Source organism: Aspergillus homomorphus (genome assembly GCF_003184865.1).
Source record: "Aspergillus homomorphus CBS 101889 unplaced genomic scaffold BO97scaffold_3, whole genome shotgun sequence".
Classification (NCBI taxonomy): Eukaryota; Fungi; Ascomycota; class Eurotiomycetes; order Eurotiales; family Aspergillaceae; genus Aspergillus; species Aspergillus homomorphus.
In genome coordinates, this window is record NW_020291889.1 from 304,064 (window position 1) to 326,777 (window position 22,714).

The 22,714-nt window shown below is 53.6% G+C and overlaps 6 protein-coding genes across 6 annotated transcripts; 3 read left to right on the top strand and 3 right to left on the bottom strand.

Annotated features, from left to right (window-relative positions):
* Positions 1 to 733: 733 nt before the first annotated feature.
* On the top strand, positions 734 to 4,241 carry BO97DRAFT_455788 (uncharacterized protein). The gene has a single exon (XM_025699146.1). The coding sequence runs from the start codon at positions 1,069 to 1,071 to the stop codon at positions 4,153 to 4,155; it is 3,087 nt and encodes a 1,028-aa protein (XP_025555464.1). The 5' UTR covers positions 734 to 1,068; the 3' UTR covers positions 4,156 to 4,241.
* Positions 4,242 to 5,554: 1,313 nt separating this feature from the next.
* On the top strand, positions 5,555 to 8,393 carry BO97DRAFT_306766 (uncharacterized protein; the record flags this gene model as incomplete). Its single annotated transcript, XM_025691168.1, has 5 exons — positions 5,555 to 5,617; positions 5,683 to 6,109; positions 6,160 to 7,008; positions 7,150 to 7,580; positions 8,256 to 8,393. Coding segments are annotated over 5 exons (1,908 nt in total), but the record flags the coding sequence as incomplete, so codon positions are not given.
* A 900-nt stretch (positions 8,394 to 9,293) lies between these two features.
* Positions 9,294 to 11,637, bottom strand: BO97DRAFT_361066 (putative alpha-amylase; the record flags this gene model as incomplete). Its single annotated transcript, XM_025692392.1, has 9 exons — positions 11,436 to 11,637; positions 11,345 to 11,383; positions 11,180 to 11,295; positions 11,020 to 11,128; positions 10,743 to 10,971; positions 10,521 to 10,683; positions 10,316 to 10,462; positions 10,024 to 10,264; positions 9,294 to 9,971 (listed from the first exon to the last, which is right to left on the bottom strand). Exons 1-9 carry the CDS (start codon positions 11,601 to 11,603, stop codon positions 9,294 to 9,296), a joined length of 1,890 nt encoding a protein of 629 aa, XP_025555466.1. The 5' UTR covers positions 11,604 to 11,637.
* Positions 11,638 to 12,357: 720 nt separating this feature from the next.
* Positions 12,358 to 14,512, bottom strand: BO97DRAFT_420621 (efflux pump antibiotic resistance protein; the record flags this gene model as incomplete). Its single annotated transcript, XM_025696669.1, has 8 exons — positions 12,358 to 12,482; positions 12,539 to 12,644; positions 12,710 to 13,532; positions 13,587 to 13,707; positions 13,757 to 13,854; positions 13,917 to 13,999; positions 14,059 to 14,195; positions 14,248 to 14,512. 8 exons carry the CDS (start codon positions 14,510 to 14,512, stop codon positions 12,358 to 12,360), a joined length of 1,758 nt encoding a protein of 585 aa, XP_025555467.1.
* A 1,028-nt stretch (positions 14,513 to 15,540) lies between these two features.
* BO97DRAFT_467684 (TAPT1 family protein) lies at positions 15,541 to 19,171 on the top strand. The gene is made up of 2 exons (XM_025699671.1): positions 15,541 to 15,937; positions 16,118 to 19,171. Exons 1-2 carry the CDS (start codon positions 15,724 to 15,726, stop codon positions 19,054 to 19,056), a joined length of 3,153 nt encoding a protein of 1,050 aa, XP_025555468.1. The 5' UTR covers positions 15,541 to 15,723; the 3' UTR covers positions 19,057 to 19,171.
* A 502-nt stretch (positions 19,172 to 19,673) lies between these two features.
* BO97DRAFT_410716 (putative salicylate hydroxylase) lies at positions 19,674 to 21,384 on the bottom strand (the record flags this gene model as incomplete). The annotated part of the gene is made up of 7 exons (XM_025696146.1): positions 19,674 to 19,717; positions 19,832 to 20,163; positions 20,232 to 20,970; positions 21,024 to 21,081; positions 21,144 to 21,220; positions 21,277 to 21,281; positions 21,338 to 21,384. 7 exons carry the CDS (start codon positions 21,382 to 21,384, stop codon positions 19,674 to 19,676), a joined length of 1,302 nt encoding a protein of 433 aa, XP_025555469.1.
* Positions 21,385 to 22,714: the final 1,330 nt, after the last annotated feature.

The following is a 22,714-nucleotide window of genomic DNA, read 5'->3' on the forward strand; positions in this document are numbered from 1 at the left end:
GGCCTGGTGAAATGTGATTTGCACGCCGCTGGAGAGATTCCTAGATAGCTAATGTATTCTCTAGCTTCCATGTCCAACTTATCACTTTTTGCCAACCACTAGCTCCCACTTAGATGAGAGTGAATGAGTTTCTGAGTGTTACGATTATACATGGACAGCGAGGCAGTCATGTTTCCCTGGGTGATGGATAGGTTGACTTCCCACTACAGGCTGGGGGTCCTATATTCACTCAGTCACTCGCCATGACAACACTCTTGTTCATAACACGCTCTTCATTCACTTACATCCACACTCCCTTGGACTAACATATGAGCCTTCGGCCAGCTCTCCTTTTCCCTCTCTTCTTCTCTCTCTTCCCACCACATCTTCTCTCGCTTCCTCCCACTTCAACCACATCTCAAGTCTTCTTCCTCATCTCAAATCTTCTCTCACAGCTCATATCTGCTCTCCCATTTCAAGTCATCTCTCACATCTCAAGCCATCTCGCATCCATCATCTTCTTTCCCGGCTCACGTCTTCTCTCGCGTCTCAAGTCATATCTCACATCTCACATCTTCTCTCATATCTCGCCTTCCTCACCATCATTCCTCTACCACTCGATTTCTCACAAGCCACAGTGTTTATTCTGCATATCTCAAGCTTTCTAGTGATTTTCTATCCAAGAAGTGGAAGAAAAGACACCATACCACGTGAAACACATTTGACACGTTCCATAGTGGAAAACACACGTCCAGAGACAAAAAAGCTTCAGTAAAGCAAAGGAAAGTTTTGACACTCAGACGTGTGTTAAAGAACTAGCAAATAGCTTCAAAGAAGCACCGAAGACGAGGTTCTCGAAAGTTTTCCAAGAAAGCAACTCATATCACTCGTTCTTTGACTGTGAGTTTGCTTTCTCGTCCACAAACATAACACATCAACTGACTTCATTGCAGAAGGTCGTACTCATATCCTCATCTCGAGCCTACCAAACACGATCCTACACTCCGAACCCTTCGAAAACTCAACCGTCGTTACGAGAAGACACATATCGTAACTCCCAACTGTCGTTACGAAAAGTCATCAAACAAGATGTCGACCTTCGGCGAACAGGTCTTTTTTTACGGGAAGGGCATCGACCCCTTTCTCTCATCCGGCCTCAACATGTTCACCATCTTCGACCTAACAATAGAGAGCACCTTCGTCTTTGCCATCGTGATACTCAGCGCCTATCTCATCGATAACATGGCAGAGCTAGCACCCTGGATTGTCTTTATGACCAAAAAATCCATCTTCTCGCCCGCTCGCACCCTGCTACGCGGCACCCGCTGGGCCCTCACACAGCTTTCCACTCGGGAATCCCGCCAGAACCTCTACCACTGGTGTTACGCGAGCGCCCGCAAACGAGTCCTCAACTTCCGTTCAATCCATCTCCTATCTCTCGCGGCCCTCTGGTTCATCCCCTCCGAGAACCCCATCGTCACGATCGTGATGTTCTGGGTGATGATCCTCGGGGCGAAAGAAATCCACATCTCGGTTCTAGTCCCCTCCTACTATTACCTCACAGGCGTGACCGCAGGACTGAGTCCTACGGGGCTGGAGCAGTACGAAGACTGCCTTGCCTATATCGCACGCAGCGGACTGCCGGTTCGCTGGGGCAGTCGGCAGCACCAGGCGAGCTACCGCTGCACGGGCGTCGGGGCTGGTTTGGAGTTGATTGAGACGCTCAAGGACAATGATCGGAGACTGCCGCCCCTGGAGCACGAGATCCCGCACGTCCATATCGTTGCTGTCATCGCGGGGCTCATTCTGACGATCTATGTCGCCGTGTGGTTCATGTTTACTCTTCCCGGCATGGTGGCCGCTAGTGGTGTGGGTAAGCTGCAGACTGGTGTGAAGGAGCAGCGCGAGTCGCATCTTAGGGACATGCTCAAGGCTAGCGAGGCCGCGAACGAGCAGCTACGTGCGCTTCTGGATATTAAGGATGAGGAGTTCAGGACCATGAAGCTGCGCCTGGAGGAGGATGCTCGTCGCCAGGAAGAGAGTGCCCGTCGGCAGGCGACTTTTATCGATCGTCGAGTTGATAGTGCTGTTCGGCAGGGGCAGAATGACCAGCTCGCCTCTATGGATGCATTGAGGAAGAAGATTGTTGAAGTGGAGAACAAACTCACCACGAAAGAAGCTCAGGCGCATGCCACTGATGATCTCGGTTTGGTGCGAGAGCGACTCATGCAAGACCGTATCAAGCGGCTGGAGACGCAGCTGGCCCGCACTGAGGAACAGACCGCCACCACCGAGACCGGGAAGGAACTCCAGACTGTCAAGAAGAAACTCCGGGCTCGTAACAACGAGATACAAACTCTTACGGCTAAGCTTGTCGCCGCGGAGAATTGTCTGGTCGCCGCAGAGGAAAATAGTCGCCGTGGTGACCTTGAACACGAATCCCTCAAAGGGGAACTTCAGCTGCGCACCGATAAGTTGTCGGCCATAGAGGAGCGTCTGGCCGCCGCTGAGCTTCACCAGAAGGGCGAAGCGGAACGCGAACACATCATCATCACCCAGGATCAGAAGATCCAGACACTCCGAGATGAACTTTCGGCTCGTACCAACGAGCTGCAGACTTCTACTCAGAAGCTTAGCACCGTCGAAGCACGCTTGAACACCGCGGAGGACACTGCCCAGCAGGCTAAAACTGAAATGCAGAAGATTAGCAATCAGGCCCAAGCCCAGGAGCTACAGAAACTCAGGGACGCGCTACGCACTCGCACTCACGAACTAGAGACTTGTACCGAGAAGCTCAACACCGCCGAGGCAAGCTTCAGCGCCGCAAGCGAAACTACTCAACAGGCTGTGGCTAACGTCCAGAAATCTCACCAACAGGAGTTGAGCTCACTCAAGGAAGCGCTCCGAGAACGTGCCACTGAAATTCAGGCGTACACCGACAGCCTTGCCGACGTCCAGGCGCGCCTCGCCACCGCTGAGGAATTAAATCGACAGGCGTCAATCGAACAACGGGACACTCGTAACCAGGACCAAGAAAAGGAGCTGCAGTCGGCCAAGGCCGCGTTGCAAGCACGCAATAGCGAAGTCCAGGCGTATGCCGACAGACTGGCCGAGGTTGAGGCACGCCTGGCTACGGCCAACGATCACAATCTCCAGAGCGAAACCGAACATCGAAACCTCCTCGCGCAGAATCGGGAACTCCACGCTCAAAGCCAAAAGCTACACTCGCAGAACCAGGACCTTCAGGCCCAGCACCAGCAGATTGCTGCGGAGTATGAGGCTTTACGCATTTCACATGAAGCAGCCCTCCACCAGCCCAACCTGCCACTCGAAACCATGCGACTAGAACGCGACGCTGCGATCGAGAAGTGCAACGCCCTTGACGAAGAGCTGATGAAGGCTTTGCTGGTAGCAGACTTGCTGAAGGCTGACGAGCAACTAGACCTAAAAGAATGCCAGCAGGCGCTGGAGGAGGAGCGGCGCAGCGCAGCAAACTCTCTCCAATCGATGCAGGAGCTCAAAGTCGCGTGCGACATGACCATCGCACAGGAGCGTTCCGAAGCGGAACAAGCACGCACCAAGGCTTTTCTCATTGAGGATAAGATGAGAGACATCCAAGATCAGCTCAAGGAGGTCAAGGAGGAGAACCGTACCCTCCAGGTCAAGGTCTCGATGGCAATGGGGGATGCGCAAGGCAGCCACGAGCGCGCTGAAAAGGCAAAAAGGATCAACAAGATCCTAGAAGCCCGCCTCTCGCAGTGGGAAGACAAGGCAAGAGACGAACAGAGTTTCGTCAAACGGCAAACGGCAGACGTGGGGTCCGTCACCACCGCCCTCCAACAATGCCAGGTCAAGGTCTCCGAGCAGCAAACGCGCATCCAAGAGCTCACCGAAAAGCTCGAGAAAGCCAAGACAGAGAGGCCCATCGGCGAGGTGGAGCAGAAGCTCCGTGACGACTTCTCGATGATGAAGTCGATGTTGGACCGGGAGAAGAGGGCGCACATGGAGGACCAGATCCGTCTGTGCAAGGAGAAAAACGACCTGGAGGAGGAGGTCCGCAAGCTGCGCATCAGCATATCGAATGCGCGGACGGAGCGTCATGCTCCCATGCGCAAGGCGGCGGCTCCTTCTCCGGGTCGTTTTTCTCCTTGCGAGATGGATGAGTGCGCTGATTGAGGGGGAGGAGGAGGAGAGGAGGGGGAGTGGGTGGGGGGAGTTCGTGCCGGGTGTTGTGTGTGTTTGAGTATCTTGGAGAAGTAGGGCGTTGGTGGTGTTTTGTTTTTTGCTTGTCTTTGTTTCGATGCGATTTGAATTGCCTGTGTTGCTTGTGTTCATCTCTGTCTTGTGAAATGTTTTCATTTTTGCTGACGCCCCCGAATGGACGGGTAACTTCAGCGGTCGAGAATGTTGGACATCTTGTTGCTGACCTTGGATTATGGCGATGGCGTTGCGCAGTCAGCTCAGTTGATCAGTCAGTCAGGTCTTACATTCTCCTTGTTTACTGGCATGCTTGTTGGGGCAGCTTATCGTTTAAGCCGATCGATCAGAGTTTCAAGATCCAGACCGGCCTCCAACCCAACCTTCACCCTTCTGAATTGCAGTCGGTGAACACATTGATGCATGTCAACATCTCGTGGCAGATAACAATCAGATTGTGAATGAACACTGGTATTCTGAAACCGCCAAGCAGCGCAATGAACCAGTTGTGCGGTGCAAGGGGCCGTGCTGTAGATGTTCAGTGGATCAGGGGTTCGGGGGATAACGGCGCCCGTTCATTTCCTGCACGCGGTAGATAGTCTTGATAGTCTCCTCTGCTCCGTGTCTCCATCAACTGGGCTGATCCACCCAAGGGACCAATGCTCAATAGCGCATGGCAAGCGCCCTCCATGTTTCACCTTTTTGCCGGCCACCCTCTTTCAGTCATTTTAGGGCGCCCATTCTTGATGGCTTTGCTCCACATTCCTTCTACGAGTACACTCTCCTCCCCTCCTGATGCGATTCTTGTCCGACCCCCCTCCTCTCGCTTCGGTGTGAATTGCGCTTGGGCAGTCCTAGCTTATTGTTTCTTTCTTTTCTTCCTGCCGTCCGCTCACTGATTTTTTACTCCCTTCTTTTCTCTCCCTCTCGCCGTCTTCATTAGATTTGTCCTGTGGTGTCTGTGGTGACTCCGGTGAGAGATCACATCGATCGCACGCGCCCTACACTCCTTCCCCTATCTTGGCACGTTGACGCTGACAGCTGCCCGTCGCACGTTCTTGTTTCAGCGCCATTTCCTCTTGGAGCCGCGCTTCAATGGCTCAGGTACGATTTGTCCATGTCGATTAACACTTCCACCAATTGTCCAGCGGCTATGCGCTGTTGACGCGACTTGCCGCCGGCCATTGTATCTTCGTCTCGTCCCCGTCGCTCGTTTGCTTGTCGGCGCATACAAAACCATTTGCAAAACCCTGTCTAGATTCCTTCTAATCGTTCTTCCGTCGCCTGCGTTGCGACTGTGACTTTGCCCGGCTGGTCCGACGAAGTCTAAATACACTCTCTCTTATCGGCAATCCCGACTTCCTCTTCAAATCATACGATGTTCTGTTCCGGAGACCGCGAGAAAGGGCCCGTGGCCTTGGAGGAACAATGGGACTATATCGTATGTCGCAGGTGGAATATTGCGTACATGTTGGAACCAACCACTGGATACTGACCGTCTACCAGAATCTGAGTGACTTCAAGTCCGAATCTTGCTGGTCTGGTTTCTCGTACTTCCTGATCTATGTGTTCCTGTTGGTATCGGTGGCCGTTTATGGTGTAGACACCTTTACGGCTGTCAATCTGCTGGCTTTCTCGCGATGGGCCGGCTCAATTGAGCCTGCTATCCCTTTCAAAATCTCGCGCTGGATCTTCGCCGTCTGTATCATAGTGTCTCTCGCTCTTTTGATCTACCGGTGGATGCGTGCTATTCGGGCGATGCGCTCGGGGAGTATCGCGCACAGCTATCTGGATTCGCTCGCGGTGCGCATTCAGAGTATTCGGATGGGACAGAATGGGCGTGGGTGGCGGCGCTTCTTGGTCTTTGCCGAATTGACTAAAAGTAGAAAGGGCGCGGAGTATGTGGCGCTCTTTGCTTACTTCTCCTTTGAATGTGAGTCGGATTCTTCTACCTTCTAAGTTGATGAGCTAACTGTGCTGTAGCGTGGATGAGCACCATCTTTGCTGATGGTCCGCGACAAGTCGTCAACGCCATTACACTCTACTCGGTGATGCAGATGGATTTGCTTCCCGGTGGAGAAAACACGGCCAGTAGCGATGGATCCACCGCTTCTCAGCTTTTCAATAATATCAAACTTCTGGCGGAAAATAACACTCGACAGGCTTTGGTGCTGGTTGGCATGATATTCACTCTGGTCATTTGGGTTCTGTCAATGATCAAACTTCTGCTGGCGGTGGTGCTCTACTTGCTATTCCTCTGGCATCATATTCCCTCGGAGGATGGTTCGTTGAAGAGGTACTGCAAACGCAAGATCAACTCGCGACTGACCAAGATCGTCCGGAAGAAGGTCAACAAGGCACTGGCCAAAGGCGTGGCTCTACAGGATCGGAAGCCTACAACCCCCAATATGGGGATTGATAGGAAGCCCACTTTGCCGGCAGTCGGAATGAACGATGATGATAAGACGCCAGTAGTCACAACCATCTCGCGGAGTACGACACAGACCACTTTGCCGGCCTACTCATCTCGCCCAGGCACAGCCGGTCCCGATCGCAAACCTACTCTTCCGGATCTATCGACATTTGACGAAAAGCTCCCAGCTCTTAGCCGGACGGTGACCCAGTCGAGTTTTTCAGACGCTGCTTCTATGTCTGGCAGCACTGCTGCGTCCACATACAGCCCCCTAGACCGACATGGCGCGTCTGCGCCTCCAGTGCCGCCTCTCCCTACCCAAGGTCCGGCTCCAATGCCGCTTTCTCAAACTCCGAGACCACGCCAAAACTTCAACCCAGCCCCCTCAGTGCCAGGGTATGGAAACCCAACGGACCCGCGTAGCCAACCCCCTATATCGCGATTGACTCGTATGCCTGCTCCTGAACAGGCTCAAGCAATGCCTCGATCTCAAACTCCCATGTCGCGTCAGAACTTCACTCCGCCGGCTCACGCACCAGGATATAGGGTCATGGATCGAGCATCACCTGCTCCGCCTATGCCACGCATCCAGACCCCTATGTCTCGCTCGAACTACACCCCAGCGCCAGCCTCTGCCATGCGCGATCAGAGTCATATGCCGTATGCAGCTGGGCCACAGGATTCTGGTGATGGCTATAACCCGTTCGAGAATCATGATGCATATTACCCACAGTCAAGCGTGCCTCTCCGTCCTTACAGCCCGGCGAATGGACCGAACGCACGGTCTTTGACATCTGGAGCGATTCGTTCTCCTGTCGAGGACATGTCTACTAGGACTTTCTTCCCCCCTATGCAGCCAACTGGCGCTCCATATCCTGTGGCCGATCATGAGTATTATGACCCGTCGTTCGCTCCGGCTGGTCTAAGCGACACTCGACCTCCCCCGCCTGCTACCACTGCGGGTAGCTGGGAGACGAGAACGATGTCTCCGGTAGGCGCACATATGAACACTTATACTGCGTTCAGCCCGGATCCAGGGAACCTGCCAATGCCGTTTACGGACACTAATGCCTCTGGACATGATGTGTACAACGGCGGATATGTCCAGCATCGAGACCACGTGGCTGTGGGTAGCATTGCTGCCACTGACGCGCATCAGACGGCACACGCTCTCCATGATAACTACGTCGCTTTCAGCCCGGCTGCTAATACTGGCTCGCCGATTGGTGAGCAGCGCGACTACCACGAACATCATCATTACGCTGCTGAACACCACGACGGGCCCCACCTAGATCACATGGGCAGATCTTCTCCGATTGCCTCGCATGTGGTCTCGCAAAGTCTTGGAGACGGCATTGCCTTCGATCCATCGGCCACCGACCCGCATAGAGACTCAGACCATGTACATCTTCCAAATGAGAACAGCCACGAGTACGAGCACGAGCAAGGTCACGAGCATATCTACGACCACTACACTGGACAATCGCCCGTCGACCCAGCACACCCTACAGCCATGAGAACCGTTTCTCCTGTCAGCTCGCGCAGCCATGAAGGCTACACTGCATTCAATCCTTTTGATGAAGCACATGCTGCCATTTCAAAGGGCGAACACGAGGCCCAACGCTCCGATACAGCCCCGCCGCGTCTAGCGCAGGATATGCCAGAGACGACTTCAGCGAATGCAAATGGCTATGTGGCTTTCTCCCCGGTGACCCACGCCGCGTCATCAACCGCTGAGTCGTTTACACCGGCGGCAGCGCATGCATTATCTTCTCCAACGACCCAGACATTTGCTCCAGCCACAACGCACGCCGTCTCTTCGCCAACAGCACAGGCATTCGCCCCAACCACAATGCACGCCCTATCCTCCCCTACAGCTACGTATGCTCCAGCAGCACACGCGCAGACTTCCCCCACAGTACCCGCCTATTCCTCCACTCCATACCCCGCAACCCAGCAAAACCAACCACCCCCAGACCGAGCCTATCCCCCATCGGTACAGCCATACCGCCCCTACCAACACCAACACCAACACCAACACCAACAACACTTCTAGTCTTCCATTGATACCTATTCTATACCCTCCATTCTTCACTTTTTCTGGATCCTTAAAACGCCGATCCCCTCTTCTTCGGAATGCACAGTCCTCCTACCGCATCCTTCCCTTCCCTTCCCTTCTTCCGAGATTCACTCACTACAGTCGACGAATTCATGATGAATCATGGACCGATCTACTGTGATTTATGTGTTCGATGATAGTTATACCTACCTAAATTACACTTTATTCTCTGCATGAGCTAGTTCATTCTAGCTCTGCTTGTTGAATACTTTCCTGACTACAAATCAATACCCATTTTATGTTTCTCAGTGGATCAAAGACATTGATCGATCTTCAGACGTATGCCATGAAGTGCGTTGGAGCAAGATATCTAACTCTAGCTGGCGCAATCATTAGAATTGAGATGCTACGCAAAAGTTCATCCTTCAGTAAGAGTAAAATCATAGAATAGTCACGAACCAACCCCTTCCGAATCCGAATAGATTCTACAGCTAGTACTCTGCCTGATCTCTTATCCGACACTCAATCCAAACAAAATCCTCACGATAACCAACTTCCCACCCCGCTCCTTCCTCCAAAGCAAGCTTAACTTATCCCAACCCCCCTCCTACTCCCCCCTTCCCCCCTTTTGAAACTCAACCCCACCTACCGCCAACTCGCCGCAACAGTAGCTGTAGCCCCCGCACACGCTGTCGCCGCAACCGTATACGCACGGTTGGGATCACTCTCCCACGTAACGGTACTGCCATCACTCCCGACCTTATAGAACTTATACTCGAAGCTCGTGCCGACGGGCACGCTGACGGTAGCGTACCACTGCGGATGCGAGGAGGAGTATTTATCTGCGCTGAGCTTGACGCCGGCCGAGGTAGCCCAGTTACCGAGTGCGGCGATCGAGCCCGTGAGGTAGATTTCCTCGCCGTAGGTTGTTGTCACGAGCTCGATGAAGGTTATGGATAGGGTGGTGGTGGTTGCTGTGCAGGGTGTTGATGTTGTTGTCTTTGTGGCTGTGGTGGTTGTGGAGGAGGAGGAGCCGCCGCTTCCGCCGCAGAGGGTGCTTTTGTTGATGGATGACGCGGGGAGGTAGACGCGCGGTAGGCCTGCGGACATCGGGACGGCGATTGAGCCGCTCGATGAGACGGTGACTGTCTTGCAGCTGTACGCTTCGATCAGGGTTGTGCCGGCTGCGTAGCCTGTCCCTGAAAGCGTGAGCGTGTAGTCGTTGCTGCTGCTGCCGCGGTTTGAGAGGATCGTGATCACTTGCTTGTTGTCGCTGCCTTTGCGCATCGCGAGGGTGTTGCTGTCTGTGTAGAAGGGGTTGTTCTGCGGGGAGTCAGTGAGTGAGTGGGTTGGGAGGGTGGAGTACGGCTCGTACCTTGTACGTGATGTAGTTGTTGTCGAGCGAGATGGCTAACTTGCGGATCGCGTTCGTCGTCGCGATCCATTTGTACAGCTCTGCACTCGTCGAGTAGCCTGATAGCCACGTCGCTTCGCGGTTGTAGGGCACTTTTGATCCGGAGTAGTGCTGTTCTTCGCCTGCGTAGACGATGGGGATCCCGTCGGACAGGAATAGGAAGGAGAGCACGTTCTTGGCTTGCGAGTAATCGCTCGTGTAGCTAATTTATCGTTTAGCGATGAAACCAGAGAGGTCCGGCATGGGTACTCACTAGGCGAAGCGTGCGTTGTCGTGGTTCTCGATGAAGTTGCCGAGGAGCGTGGGATCGGAGCAGTCGCTGGCAACTGAGTTGATCATGTTGTAGAGATCGCTGATGCTGCCGCTGCTGGACCTGAACGCGTAGAGCAATTGGAAGTAGCTGGTTGTTTGGTTAATGGCTGTCGTTCTTTAGATGCCTTGCAGAGCTCAACACTCACATCGGGTAGTTCAGAACACCGTCCAGATACCCCTGGTACGGACACGCTGTGGCAGGGTTCCCGTTGAAGATCTCGCCAACGCTGTAGACACCTGCGGCGCTCACGTATCCTGTGAAGAAATCCGGCTCGACTTCCAGAGCACTGTCGATGCGGAGACCGTCGACTGCGCAGTCCGGGTCAGTCACAAATCCTACCAGGGTTCAAGGGAAAGGAGGCTGGTACTTGAGTAGTTGGCGACTAGGTCCTTGACCCAGTCGTACCAGATCGTCCGGACTGCTGTCTCGGTCGTGTACAAATCAGGAAGTGAGACAATCGTATCGCCCTCCCAGCAGGTTCGGACCATGTTGAGATCATTCCAGTCGGTGATCAGACAGTAGGGGTGGAAGTACGACGAGGAGTCAAACGCATCGAAGACACTATAATCCACGGTATTACCCGCGCCGGCGTATCCCTATGTCCCGGTCAGTTGAGTGTGCGCGCCTGAGCGTGAGAGACCTACCATATGGTTTGGAACCACGTCCACCATCAGGTACATGCCGCGTGCATGCAAGGCAGCAGACAAGGCTTTCAGGTCATCTGCTGTGCCAAAGTTCGAGTTCAGCGAGTAGCTGCACGAACGGTCAATTGTGGTACTCAAGGCGTGGCCACGGCGCGCTCACATTTTCTGCTGCCAGTACCCATGATAGGACTCGCCATCCGCAGTCGAGGCTGACAACTGTTCGGTGACGGGTGAGATCCAGATAGCCGTGAAGCCCATGCCTTGGATGTAATCCAACTGCGCAATTAGCTCAGACTTCCTTGTCAGAACCGTGGACGAAGCCTACGTGATTGATGATCCCCTGCCATGTTCCACCACAGTAAACCTGACGAGATTAGAGAGATGCTCGTGATCATAGCCATATGCCTTGAACATACCTGATCCCCTGTATTGCAAGTCGCAGTTGTCGAGTTGTCAGTTCTGCCGAACCGATCCGTCAGAAGGAAGTAGATGGATTGCGTCCGCCATTCCGCTGCTGACAGTCCGAGGACAAAATCGCCAAAGATAGACAGAGAGAGAAGAATCTGAAGCGCCGTGAATCTCATCTTCGCAGGCAAGTGCAGTTTAGGAGACTTAAGGGGCTCGGAGACTGCCACTGCATTTTGGTATTCGGCATTTGCATCTTATATGTCATTTCCAGCACCCCAAAGCAGTTTAGGCCGCGGCGTCAGGGTAGTCAACTGCCAGACGCATGACCAGGTGATAGTTTGTAGTCTGCGTCTTTTTTCCCCCTTGACCTGCTGTTGTCCTGCATCATTGCATGACAGGAACGGCTTTATGAGTGTGAGTTGATTGGCGCAGACTCCGATCGGGCAGGATTTCTGCAGCTGAAGCAAGAATCGGCCAATCAAGTACATCCCCGAAATGGCCTCAAGCCCGATCATGCAGGTGTGGAGAACAATAAGATTGGCTGCAGAACGCCCGTCTCCGTCCGTCAAAGAATCCCTTGTCTGAAGAAGAAGGAAAAGCCGGGGTCGTGCAGCGAATGGGGGGACATTGAGTGCGGAGTGCGGGAGAAAGGAAATGAAAGGCTGCAGGAAAGAAGGAAAGGAAGGGGTCTGAGCGTCGGCATGGCGGGAGGGCGGGAGAAGCCTAATTTATTAAACATTTATGAAACCTCAGCCAACGATGCACGCCACAATCAAGCCACCCCGCAGTCTTTTTCCTTGGTGAGATCCTCTCTCTGAGAGTTCAGCGTGATGCTGGCCACTCGTACATCTACTTTGTTGTTTCGGGCATAACTAGAACATTTTAACTCATTCTAGCTCCATAAATCACAGGCCCACTGCAGTCATTTACCTAGCTGGCCTGGTTGAAGACCTTATGTTTTTGTAAATGTTGAAGAGTTTCTTCCATTCGCAACTGATGCTTTCGCACACTCCAGCCCAGCAAGGACCCGAACAATGAGAGAGCGAGAGAAAACCCTGGAAGAGAGATGGTCAGTATGTGACAAATAGAGATGTCCCTTGAATGACCTTACAGTATGTGTACCGAAGTCCAGCCACGTAACCGTGAACCACAATATCATGGACGTGTCCACTGAGCTCATTGATATAGCTTGTATCAGACAGAGCTCGTTCGATTATCTGCAGGCATCGAGTCAGCGTATGTGAAAGACAGACAGAAAAGAAATGCCGAGTGATCAACATACCCGCCTTGCTCCAGGGCCAGTCAAGTTCTGCTCGAGCTGGCGCTTAAATACGGTTCCCAGAACACTGTTCGTGACAGTCACACCAGCGGTCATCGAAAAGTTGAAGAGCAGGAAATAACCTCCGGTAGCCATAGCGATCTCCTGGGGTAGTAGGAAAGCGGTCATGCTGACAAAGGCCGCAGCCGACGCGAAGCCGGTTCCCATGCCTCCTGGAATGATGTACAACGACTCCCAGAAGCCCGTGTGGCCATTCCAGCGGAGAAAGAGTAGTAGATAAGTGACCGATGCGACAAGCCCAGCCACGATCAAGAAGACTTTGAACTGGCCCGTTCGTCGAATGAAGGCACCAGCAATCAAACCGCCTAGCGTATTTCCAATCACTGCAGGAACAAGATGTCCACCCGCGACTGTGGCAGATGCGCGTGACGTGATCTGGAAGTATAAGGGGACCGAGAACATCATGCCAACCTGTGCTGTAATCTGCAAAGACCCAATCAGGTAACTAAGAGTCACGTTGGTCCGGCGCAAGATGCGTAGGTCGAAAATCGGTTCTGGGGCCACATAGAGCTCGATAACGACAAATGAAATAAATGCAGACATGCTGAGTGTAGCAAGAAAGGCAGTTGTAAGCGAAGCCCAAGCGAAGGCCTTTCCAGCTTGATCAAGAATGAGGGTGGTTGTGATTACTCCAACAGCGAGAAAGAATGTTCCAATGAAGTCGACCCTGCGAATGTCCTTGTTGGTCGCGGGAGCTGTGAGCTTGAGCTTCCAAATGGCGAGTAAAGCAGCCATCGCAGATAGCGGCCCTTGAAGGAGAAAGGACCTGTCGAATAATTCAGTTAGAGGATATTGTAGAAGACTATGGATGAATACTCACCACCGCCATCCAACGGTATCCGTCAACCAGCCACCGATAGGACCACCTGCGCTCCGGCCCAGAGTCATAGCAATATTGATATACGCACGCCAATGAGCCACGTCTCGTCGAGGAACAATATCTGGATGTATTCAGCAAATAGTATCAACCGCAAAGACTGCCCATCCTACCTGTGATGATGATTACACCCATCGCCATTGTCCCAGCACCGCCGATGCCACTGATGGCACGCCCCAGAATCACCAGGAACATGCTTGAGCCGATTCCACTGATGCACCTTTAGTCAGAGCGAGTTCATCGAACCCGAACGAGGATTTTCGCGGCACCCACCTGATCACGCATCCGAGGCCGAAGAAGAAGTATGCCCAGAGCAAGAGTGGTTTGCGACCATAGATATCACTCAGCTTGCCATACTGCCAGCCCATACTGTCAGTACACTATTCCATCCGGTATATTTCCCATGTGAGCTCACCATTGGTTGTGCCGCGCACAAACCGAGAGTGAAAGCCGTGGCCAGCCAGCTGGCTTCGCGCAGCCGATCGAATTCAGACGAAATCTTTCCGGTTGTAGCCATAACGAGGGTGGTATCTGCATTGGAGATGAATTCACCTGTTTCCTCGTTAGCTTCGCTGTAGGAATTGGCAGAGGTATCCCTTCTTACCGAGAAGTAGCACGGCGATGATAGTCTTAACGCTAGCCAGTGCCTGCACCTTGTTATTTTCGTGGGACTCTGCTGGACTAACTAGGGGACGTTCTTCATCCGTATCATGGCTGCTCCGAGCATCACTCGTTGGTCCTTTGGAGATACTTTGGTAATTCGATGCATTCGCGACAGATGTATCCAGAGCGGCTGGATTCAGAGGGGTTGTCTCATCGACATCCACCTCCGTCCTCAGTGTGTCTGAGCTCGCTGACGAGATCGTCATTATTGCCAATGCCGTACAGGTAGTGCTGTTCCAGTGAATCTATTACGTTGACACTGAACCAAGAGTCCCTTATGTTGAGTCGCTTCACTAGTGAAGAGATAGAAGGAGAAGAGGGAATGACCGCTCTTGTAGGTCACAAATCCTCTGAGCCAACAGAGGGATGCGACGCGCCTGTGTGAAATGCCATGCAGGGCTACATGATAGAATCTCGCCTATCGCGAAATGTCCAATCTCCTTTGGAAGTTGGGTGACAGTATTGGCTGGCCGTCATTAACTATCCGGAAGAGCCGATGACACCATCGTGGGAGGGGGCACAATTCACTGGTTTCTTCCCCACATGGCCATGCCCTGGGTGGGAGAAATCTTGACCGCAGCCTTCTCATGGTAGATAGCTGCAAATAACAGAGCAGAATGGGGGAGGGAGAAGGTGATTGTGGTGGAGGAGCACGCCATGCTTGCCGGCGATGGCGAGGGAACTAGCGTCGCTCCCATCTCCTGCTCAGGGACTGTCAAGAACCTATCCCTCGGCTATTTGGGTAGAAGCTGAGATAAGCGGATATTGACAGCTGGGTTCGCTTATTGTTGATTCTTTTACTAGAGGATTCAAAAAATGGCTCTCTTGTTGAGAGAGTCGAGGCATGTTGAGATGAATCGAGTTGATGTGCTGTAGTACTGGTTATCTAGTATGTGAAGCGAGCATCCGCAGTTGATGCCCCTTTTGACAAAACAAACATTCTCGAACTCATCCAATTGAAACTAGCATGACTGGAAAGGGAGAATCTCTAGCGACTGACAAGGTATTAACTGACATTGAGACGGATTGACCACCAGCAACATTGAAAATGAAGACATCCAAAACATCCAAATTGTGGAGAAAAAGACCCTGCTTAGTCACTGCCCTCAATGACAGCCGTCTGCTTGACCTTGACCGCTTTGTTGACCGCTTGACGATTATCCCCGGGCTTTCGCTCGGCCTCGCCCAGTCCAGTCTTTCATTCAGCGAACGAGTTGACTCGCTTGATTGCCCCGTACAACAGTCGCAACGATAGCCTGCTTTGCAGGCTGAAACGGCAGTTGACCTTCGGCTTTATCCGCCCCGCAATGAAGTTGATTCCTCCTTAGAGAACGGTTGACGGATTGCATTGCGTACGGAGCGCTGCCGCTGACATCGTGTCCTTGCCTTCCTCGATCGCACCCCTTGGGTTTCCTCAATGCTCCGCACCGAAGACGACGCAGCTCTACCGGCCAGCGCAGTATCTACACGCTATGACTCGCCAGGGACGATAGCGAATATGGACGGAATGCGTGACAGTCATAACGAACGAAGACGGGACTCAGCTAGCGGCGCGACAGGCTCATCACAACCGGACTGGATGCCAGCAACACCTCCGAGCCCTGAAGCAGACGGTGCAGTGGCTGTTAGAAGTCAGAACCCAAAATCTCCGAGAAATCAGCAATTCACAGTCTCAAGCGGCGCGAACCTCCGGAAGGACACTGATGGCCGGCCCGTGATGGGCTCCGACGTGCAATGCGGACAAACGACGGCGCCGGACGCTACAGTGACTCGCGCCAACCAGATTGATTCTAGGGTCGAATTGCGGCCAGATGGAGTCGGTGACGACTCTGGACACGATGACAACGGGTTACCCAGCCAACACACCCCCTACGCCGACCGGAAAAGCGGTCAGTCCTCGATCGCATCGGATCAAGTGCTTGGAATGGTATTTGAGCACTCGGAGGAGGCTCCTCAGACCCCAGGCCGTCGTACGACTTCGAGAACATCCCTGGTGGATGTTTTCGAGGGCTCTGAAGTGGCATCTGCGCTCACCGAGTGGTCGCGAGACACATCGCCTACTAGGAACCACGACAAGGACCCAGAGCGCGTGCTGAAACTATCCCCTGCCAAGATGCAGGAACTTACATCTTCACCGCAGTCCATCCCGTATCGCGCAGCGCCACCGGAGCAATTAGAACGCGGACGACGTGCAGTGTCGGACGGCGCGCATGGAATGGCTTCGCACCTCGAATCGCAAGAGCCCACGCTACCGTCTGTGGAAGAAATAAAATTGACCTCCGACAATCTACCTAAGCTCCGCCTGCCCAAGGACCTTTCTATCGATACCTCGGCTGTATCGACTGGTAGAACACCTGCGTCATCCTCCTCGCGTAGTCGTCCCCAGACCTCACGGGCCGTGTCAACACCTAGCTCGCGGCGACAGACCTTGCCGGCGACGAACGATCGGCTGGCCCAGACATGGGCATCCCGAACCAAACAAGAACGCCTTTCGATCACGCGGGAATCGGACTCGAAACATCTTGAACCATCTCCACAGATGAAAGAACAGGCATTGCCCTCGCCAATGCCGCCGAATATACCTCTACCTCCTTTGTCCGTTCCCACTTACCTCCAGTTAGAGCTGGCATCAGGTCGGCCATCACCGCTGTATATTCACCGCTCACCGATGAACGACTTTCCTTACGAATCCTCTCGAGTCAAGCTTGAACGACTTATGAACTTTCTAATGCTGCCGCCAGCGGTAGAGCAGGTGCTCTGGTTTGGCATCCTGGCATGTCTTGATGCGTGGCTGCATTCATTCACCATTCTCCCGCTACGGTTTCTGAAGGCTTTGTATATACTTATCGAGTCATGGATTCTAAATTTGGGTCAGGAATTCCGGTATGTGTCAGAGTTTGTGATCAAAGGTGTGGGCCGTATGTGGCGGAGACGCAACAGGACAGTATCAATTGACGAGCCACCGCGTGGCTCCGATGTGGGACGCTCGAACAAGGGCGAGACAGGCTCCGCTGAACGAGATCCGCGTGGTAAGGCAGCGGAGCCTCGCAAGAGACACCGGTCGCATGGACACCGACTTCAGCATCGCCGACAGAAGAGCATCCCATCAGCTCTGATGCCTGATGACAAGGCCGACATCCTCAAGGGATTGCTCATGATTGCCACCTGCTGCGTCTTGATGCGCTTTGATGCGAGCCGAATGTACCATTGGATTCGAGGCCAGGCAGCCATAAAGTTGTACGTGATCTACAACGTGCTTGAGGTCAGCGATCGACTTTTTGGTGCCATCGGCCAGGACGTGCTTGAGTGTCTCTTCTCGCGTGAAGCGCTTGAGCGACGACCCGACGGCCGCAGTAAGGTCTTCCGGCCATTTGGACTCTTCCTCCTGGCGCTGGCCTATACGGTCATTCATGCCACAGCGCTGTTCTACCAGGTTATGACGCTGAACGTCGCTGTGAACTCCTACTCGAACGCACTAATTACGCTGTTACTCTCGAACCAATTTGTCGAGATCAAGTCCACGGTCTTCAAGAAGTTTGAGAAGGAGAACCTCTTCCAACTTACGTGCGCCGACGTGGTGGAACGATTTCAACTCTGGCTCATGCTGACAATCATTGCATCGCGCAACATTGTTGAGACTGGAGCATTCAACATCTTCAGCGGGCTGGGATCCAGCTTCACCTCAACCAGCACCAACAGCACTCCACTGTCTACTCCGCCTCGAACCTCCTCCTCCATCCTCCCTCAGGCCTTCACGATCGTCCCATCCTCCATTGTCGCCTCCTTCAGCCAAGCCAACTCGTACCTCCCGACCCTGGCGCAAGTCCTAGGTCCCTTCCTCGTCGTCTTAGGCTCGGAGATGCTCGTCGACTGGCTCAAACACGCGTACATCAACAAATTCAACAACACCCGGCCGGCCATCTACGGGCGCTTCCTGGACATCTTAGCCAAAGACTACTACACAAACGCGTTCGCGGACCAGAACCTGACCCGACGACTCGGCCTGCCCGTTATCCCGCTCTCCTGCCTCTTCTTCCGCGTCAGCGTCCAGACCTATAAGATGTTCATCGCAGCTCTACTGCCCCAGCAGCCCTCCTCCTCCACGGCAGTGGAATCCACCTCCCTCTCGGCCATCCACAGCCAATACGTGCCCGCCCCAATGCCCTCCCCCCCGCCGCTCACCTTCCAAAACTTCATCCCGACCTCAACCGCTTACGCCGGCGCCTGGTTCCGACAAATGCTCGCCAACACAATGCCAACCCCAGCGTCCTCGGTCTACATCTTCACGATCGTCCTCATCCTAACCGGCTACGTCGTCCTCCTGATCCTCAAGCTCCTCCTCGGCATGCTCCTCCTCGCGCTCGCCCGCTCCCGGTACAAGGCCATGAAACTGCGCGAAGCCGAGCAATCCCAGCCCGCACCCACATCCACATCCACCGGAGCACCAACAGGCCCAGCGCCCGTCTCCGCAACCACAACAAACGACCCCGCCCCCGCCCCCGCCCCCGCCCCCGCAGCCGCGCCGCAACCCCGCCCTCGCGAATTCGCAGTCGAGGGCAGCCGCCGCGTCGGCGGGTGGGGCGTCGTGGAGGTGAACGACGACCACCGGCGCTGGATCTATGCCGATGACCCGGAGGGTCTCCGGAGACTGAAAGCGAAGGAGGAGAAGGACGGGAAGGCCGGGGGGAAAGAAGAGGTGCACTTGGATCACGTGCGGCGGTATGAGATGGTGGCGAAGCGGATTTGGTGATTTCTTTTTGGGGGTTCCGTATATTGAGCATGTTTATTATCGTATTTGATGTGCAGATGCATGGTGATGTGCTTTGTCTAGATGGATAGTATTATCGCACATATTCTGAAGGAGGTGTACTGGAAAAGTGGGATGGAGCATGTGCATTTAATCACTGTGTATCGGGTCCACCCTACAAATGCATAAAGGCACGAATCCACTATTCGGGATATGTATAATGCAAGTCTATAAACAGATCTAGGTCCATTCACCACCGCGCAGCAGCAAAGCCATCGAATTCCCAATTCGAACGTAGGCACGCCCTTCCACCGATGAAGTCGAGTAAAAAAGCAAATCAAGTTGAGTTGAGCCGCTAAGCTGAAATCTGACATCATTATTAAGCCCGAGAATCCGGACGAGGAAGCGGAATAAAACGACAAGAGAGTTGAGGATGAGGATGTGGTTGAGGTTGAGGTTGAATCATTAAGGCCGTTGAGGACATGAACAGAAACGAGGTTGAATCATTACGGTCGTTGAAGACGTGAGTTGAATGGTCATCGTCAATGGGTTGAAGGATGGCTTCATTCACCTTGCATCGCGAGGGATAGAGGTGAGAGCCTTGATTCAAGGCTGGTAGATTACAGGCGGTGGCGGACTTCTGAGACGGCGTTGCTGTGTAATTCTGGTTCCGAGTTTGTTGTGTTAGTTGCTTTGTCCTTGCAGTGGTGGGGATGAATCAAGGGGGGGGGCCGGGGAAGGGGTAAAGAAGAGTAAGAGGAAAAAGGAAACGGCCTACCGTTCCACACATCCAGCGCCGCTTGCTCGGCGTCCCAACCCCAGAGACGTCTCTGAGTCTCACGATCGGTCCAACGATCGGGGGTGGCACCGCCCGTCAACGAGGCGCGGAATTGTTCGTCGCGCGCGATCTGCTCGGGTCCATCGGGAAAGTGAAGCGTCGTGCGGTTGTCCGAGCCGGACTGTTGGACGGTCTCGGCGCGGGATTTACGGGATTGCTCGTAGGCTGCGAGAGCGGTGGGAATGGCGGCGCGAGAGGGGATCGTGGAGAGGAGCACGCCTAGTGCGGCGGCGTCTTCGACGGCTTGGGCGGCGCCTTGGGCGATGTAGGGTCTATAAGTATGGATATTGATTAGTGTGATCGGGGGGATGAGGGTTGCGGTTGAGGTAGGGTGGTTTACAGCATAGGATGGCAGGCGTCGCCGATTAGAGCCACACGGCCCCGGATCCAGGTCTTGAGCGGAGCATGCAAGCAGAGTTTCCATTCAAGGACCTCGTCGTCTGGGACTAGGTCGATGAGCTTCGTCACGCGACTGTCCCAGCCTCGGTAGTTGTCGATCATCGCCTGCTTGGAGCCCTTGGTCGTCCATGACTCTTCGATGCCGTGGCTGTCTGGGTGAAGCAGTACGACGTTGTAGAGCTCATGGTTGCGTACGGGGTACGCGATGATGTGCCGGTTGGGACCCAGCCAGCGCGTGGCTTGCGGCTCATCGATGAGGGCCTTCAGCTCAGGGTCATTTTCCAGCGCGCTGCGCGGAAGCATGATCCGGTAGGCTGCATCACCTGTCGGAATGGCCTTGCAGGAGTAGTCGTTGAGGAGCTGACCTCGAATGCCAGATTTGATGCCGTCCGCAGCAATCACCAAATCGCCCTTGACGATGGTCCCGTCGGCGAGCGTCACGGCTGCCTGGTCGAATTGGACGTCGGTGACAGTAGAGTTGACGCGCAGTTCCACATTTGACAGCGCCAGCGCTTGGTCAATGAGTGCGTTGTGGAGATCAGCGCGGTGGATAACCACCTGTTGACCGTAAGTCTTGTTGACGGGCATCGTGCCCAGCAAAGAGCCGTCTTGCCACCGCCGGACGTGGATGTGCTCAAGAGCGACGTCCTTGGCATGGATGGACGGAGAGATGCCCCAGCCTAGCAGAATGAGTTAGTTTCAAGCAATAGGAGCGTCAGAGGCCAGTGCTCACGGTCGAATAATCGGAGCATGTTAGGGGAGACTTGGATGCCCGCTCCAACCTCCATAAGCTGTTTTGCAATGGATCAATATCGCCGACAATTCGAATGGGTGCGAATAGAGGCTTGCGTACCTTAGGCGCCGATTCGAGGATAGTGACATGGTGACCCCGTAGACCCAGAGTTAGGGCTGCAGCCATGCCCCCAATGCCTACATCTGTCAGCGATAATGCGTTCTTTCGACATGAAGAACTAAAATTGGCGTACCCGCTCTATAATAATATGTCAGTGGCAATTCCAATATGACGCTGGATGAGGAAATCCCTACCCAACAATGATCACCTCAAGGGGTGTCCTGGCCTGAGGCAGAGCCATGATGGTCTATGATACTGATACAGGGGAAGAAAAGAGAAGGAAGTCAAGGGGAGAAAAAACAAGCGAAAGTAAAGAGGATTTCAATTAGAGGAAAATTTGCGCTGGCCGGACGCGCCGATATAGGAGCCAAAATTGGTACAGTACAAAATCTGGGGCAAGGAATTGGTTTGCCACAGGGTAGAGTCAGAATGGGGGAATTGTTGCGGTTGATATAAGAATACGTTCATGGCAAACAGCTCCTCCCCCGAACGGCCAGGAGGTCCGAACCTGCTCCGACCTCGATAGGCTGGGGAAACACGGCCGAGAGCGGAAATATACGAAGCTGGGTCAAACACGATGATTATTTTGTGAGATCTCTGTCTGGCTGGGGGAGGTCGGGATTGGCGGCAGGACGCGACATCCCCCAGGGCGAACATTCTCCACCTGACAAAACCTGCCATTCACCTTCGAATGGAGATGGGGAACCAACATTTGGTATTCCCCATTTCTGACCGGAGGGGGCGGAGATAGGGAGGGAGAGAGACAGCCTCACGGGAAAAAGGGGGGTGGGTGTAATCATCCGGCTTCATGTTTTCCAAGCCACTTCAGTGAGGAGGCCATACATCGAGAGGGGAGAGATGAGGGGAAGAGGCGTATGTGGAAGCGTGATCAATCTGCATGATCAGGTATCAAGTGGCATCCTCATCCTGGTTAAAGAGGAGAGCAAACGAGATAGACTATCTAATTATCTACTGTGGAAGTTGCAGCAAGAAGTGAGCCTAACTCAGGAAATGACCGTTTTCCGGGGAACACTACTGTAAGGTAAGTTAGTGACCAGTTAGTGACTCGTTAGTGGTTGGTTTGGTCCCCAGTCGAACAGGCGAGCTCGACTATCAGAGCCAATCATACTCGCGTGCTTAGCTGACTCAGCTTGTCCGGCTCTTCCACTTTTTCGTATCTGCCGAACGCCCCGGCATTGATTTCTCCCTTCGATTGCCGACCAGCAACTCTTCCTGAGTCTTTCTCTCTTCCTCTTTCTATCGCTTCCGTGAGATTCAATCCCATGGTCAGATACGCTTGCCCAGAGACGCTTTCCCAATCTATTCTCCTGACAACTCATGGAGACCATCCCCTCAAACATACGATAAAACCCCGAACCTTGCACCCATCCATACGTCCTACTTACCCCCATGTCTCCAGGAATCCATTGACTCTAGCCCGTGAATCTCCACCCATTCGCGCATGTTGAGCCACCGCCATTTTTGAGGATTGCAATTAGCTCCTGCCCGAATCTGCAACAGATCTGGGATGCTTCGGTAAGACAAGATCTAAGAAAAGCCGAAATCCAGGC

Excerpts from the sequence above, each read along its gene's own strand:
- BO97DRAFT_455788 (XM_025699146.1), top strand. The coding sequence starts at position 1,069 with ATGTCGACCTTCGGCGAACAGGTCTTTTTTTACGGGAAGGGCATCGAC.
- BO97DRAFT_467684 (XM_025699671.1), top strand. The coding sequence starts at position 15,724 with ATGCTCCGCACCGAAGACGACGCAGCTCTACCGGCCAGCGCAGTATCT. Across the intron at positions 15,938-16,117 it reads CGGTGCAGTGGCTGTTAGAA|ATGGAGTCGGTGACGACTCT; the intron begins GTCAGAACCCAA and ends AATTGCGGCCAG.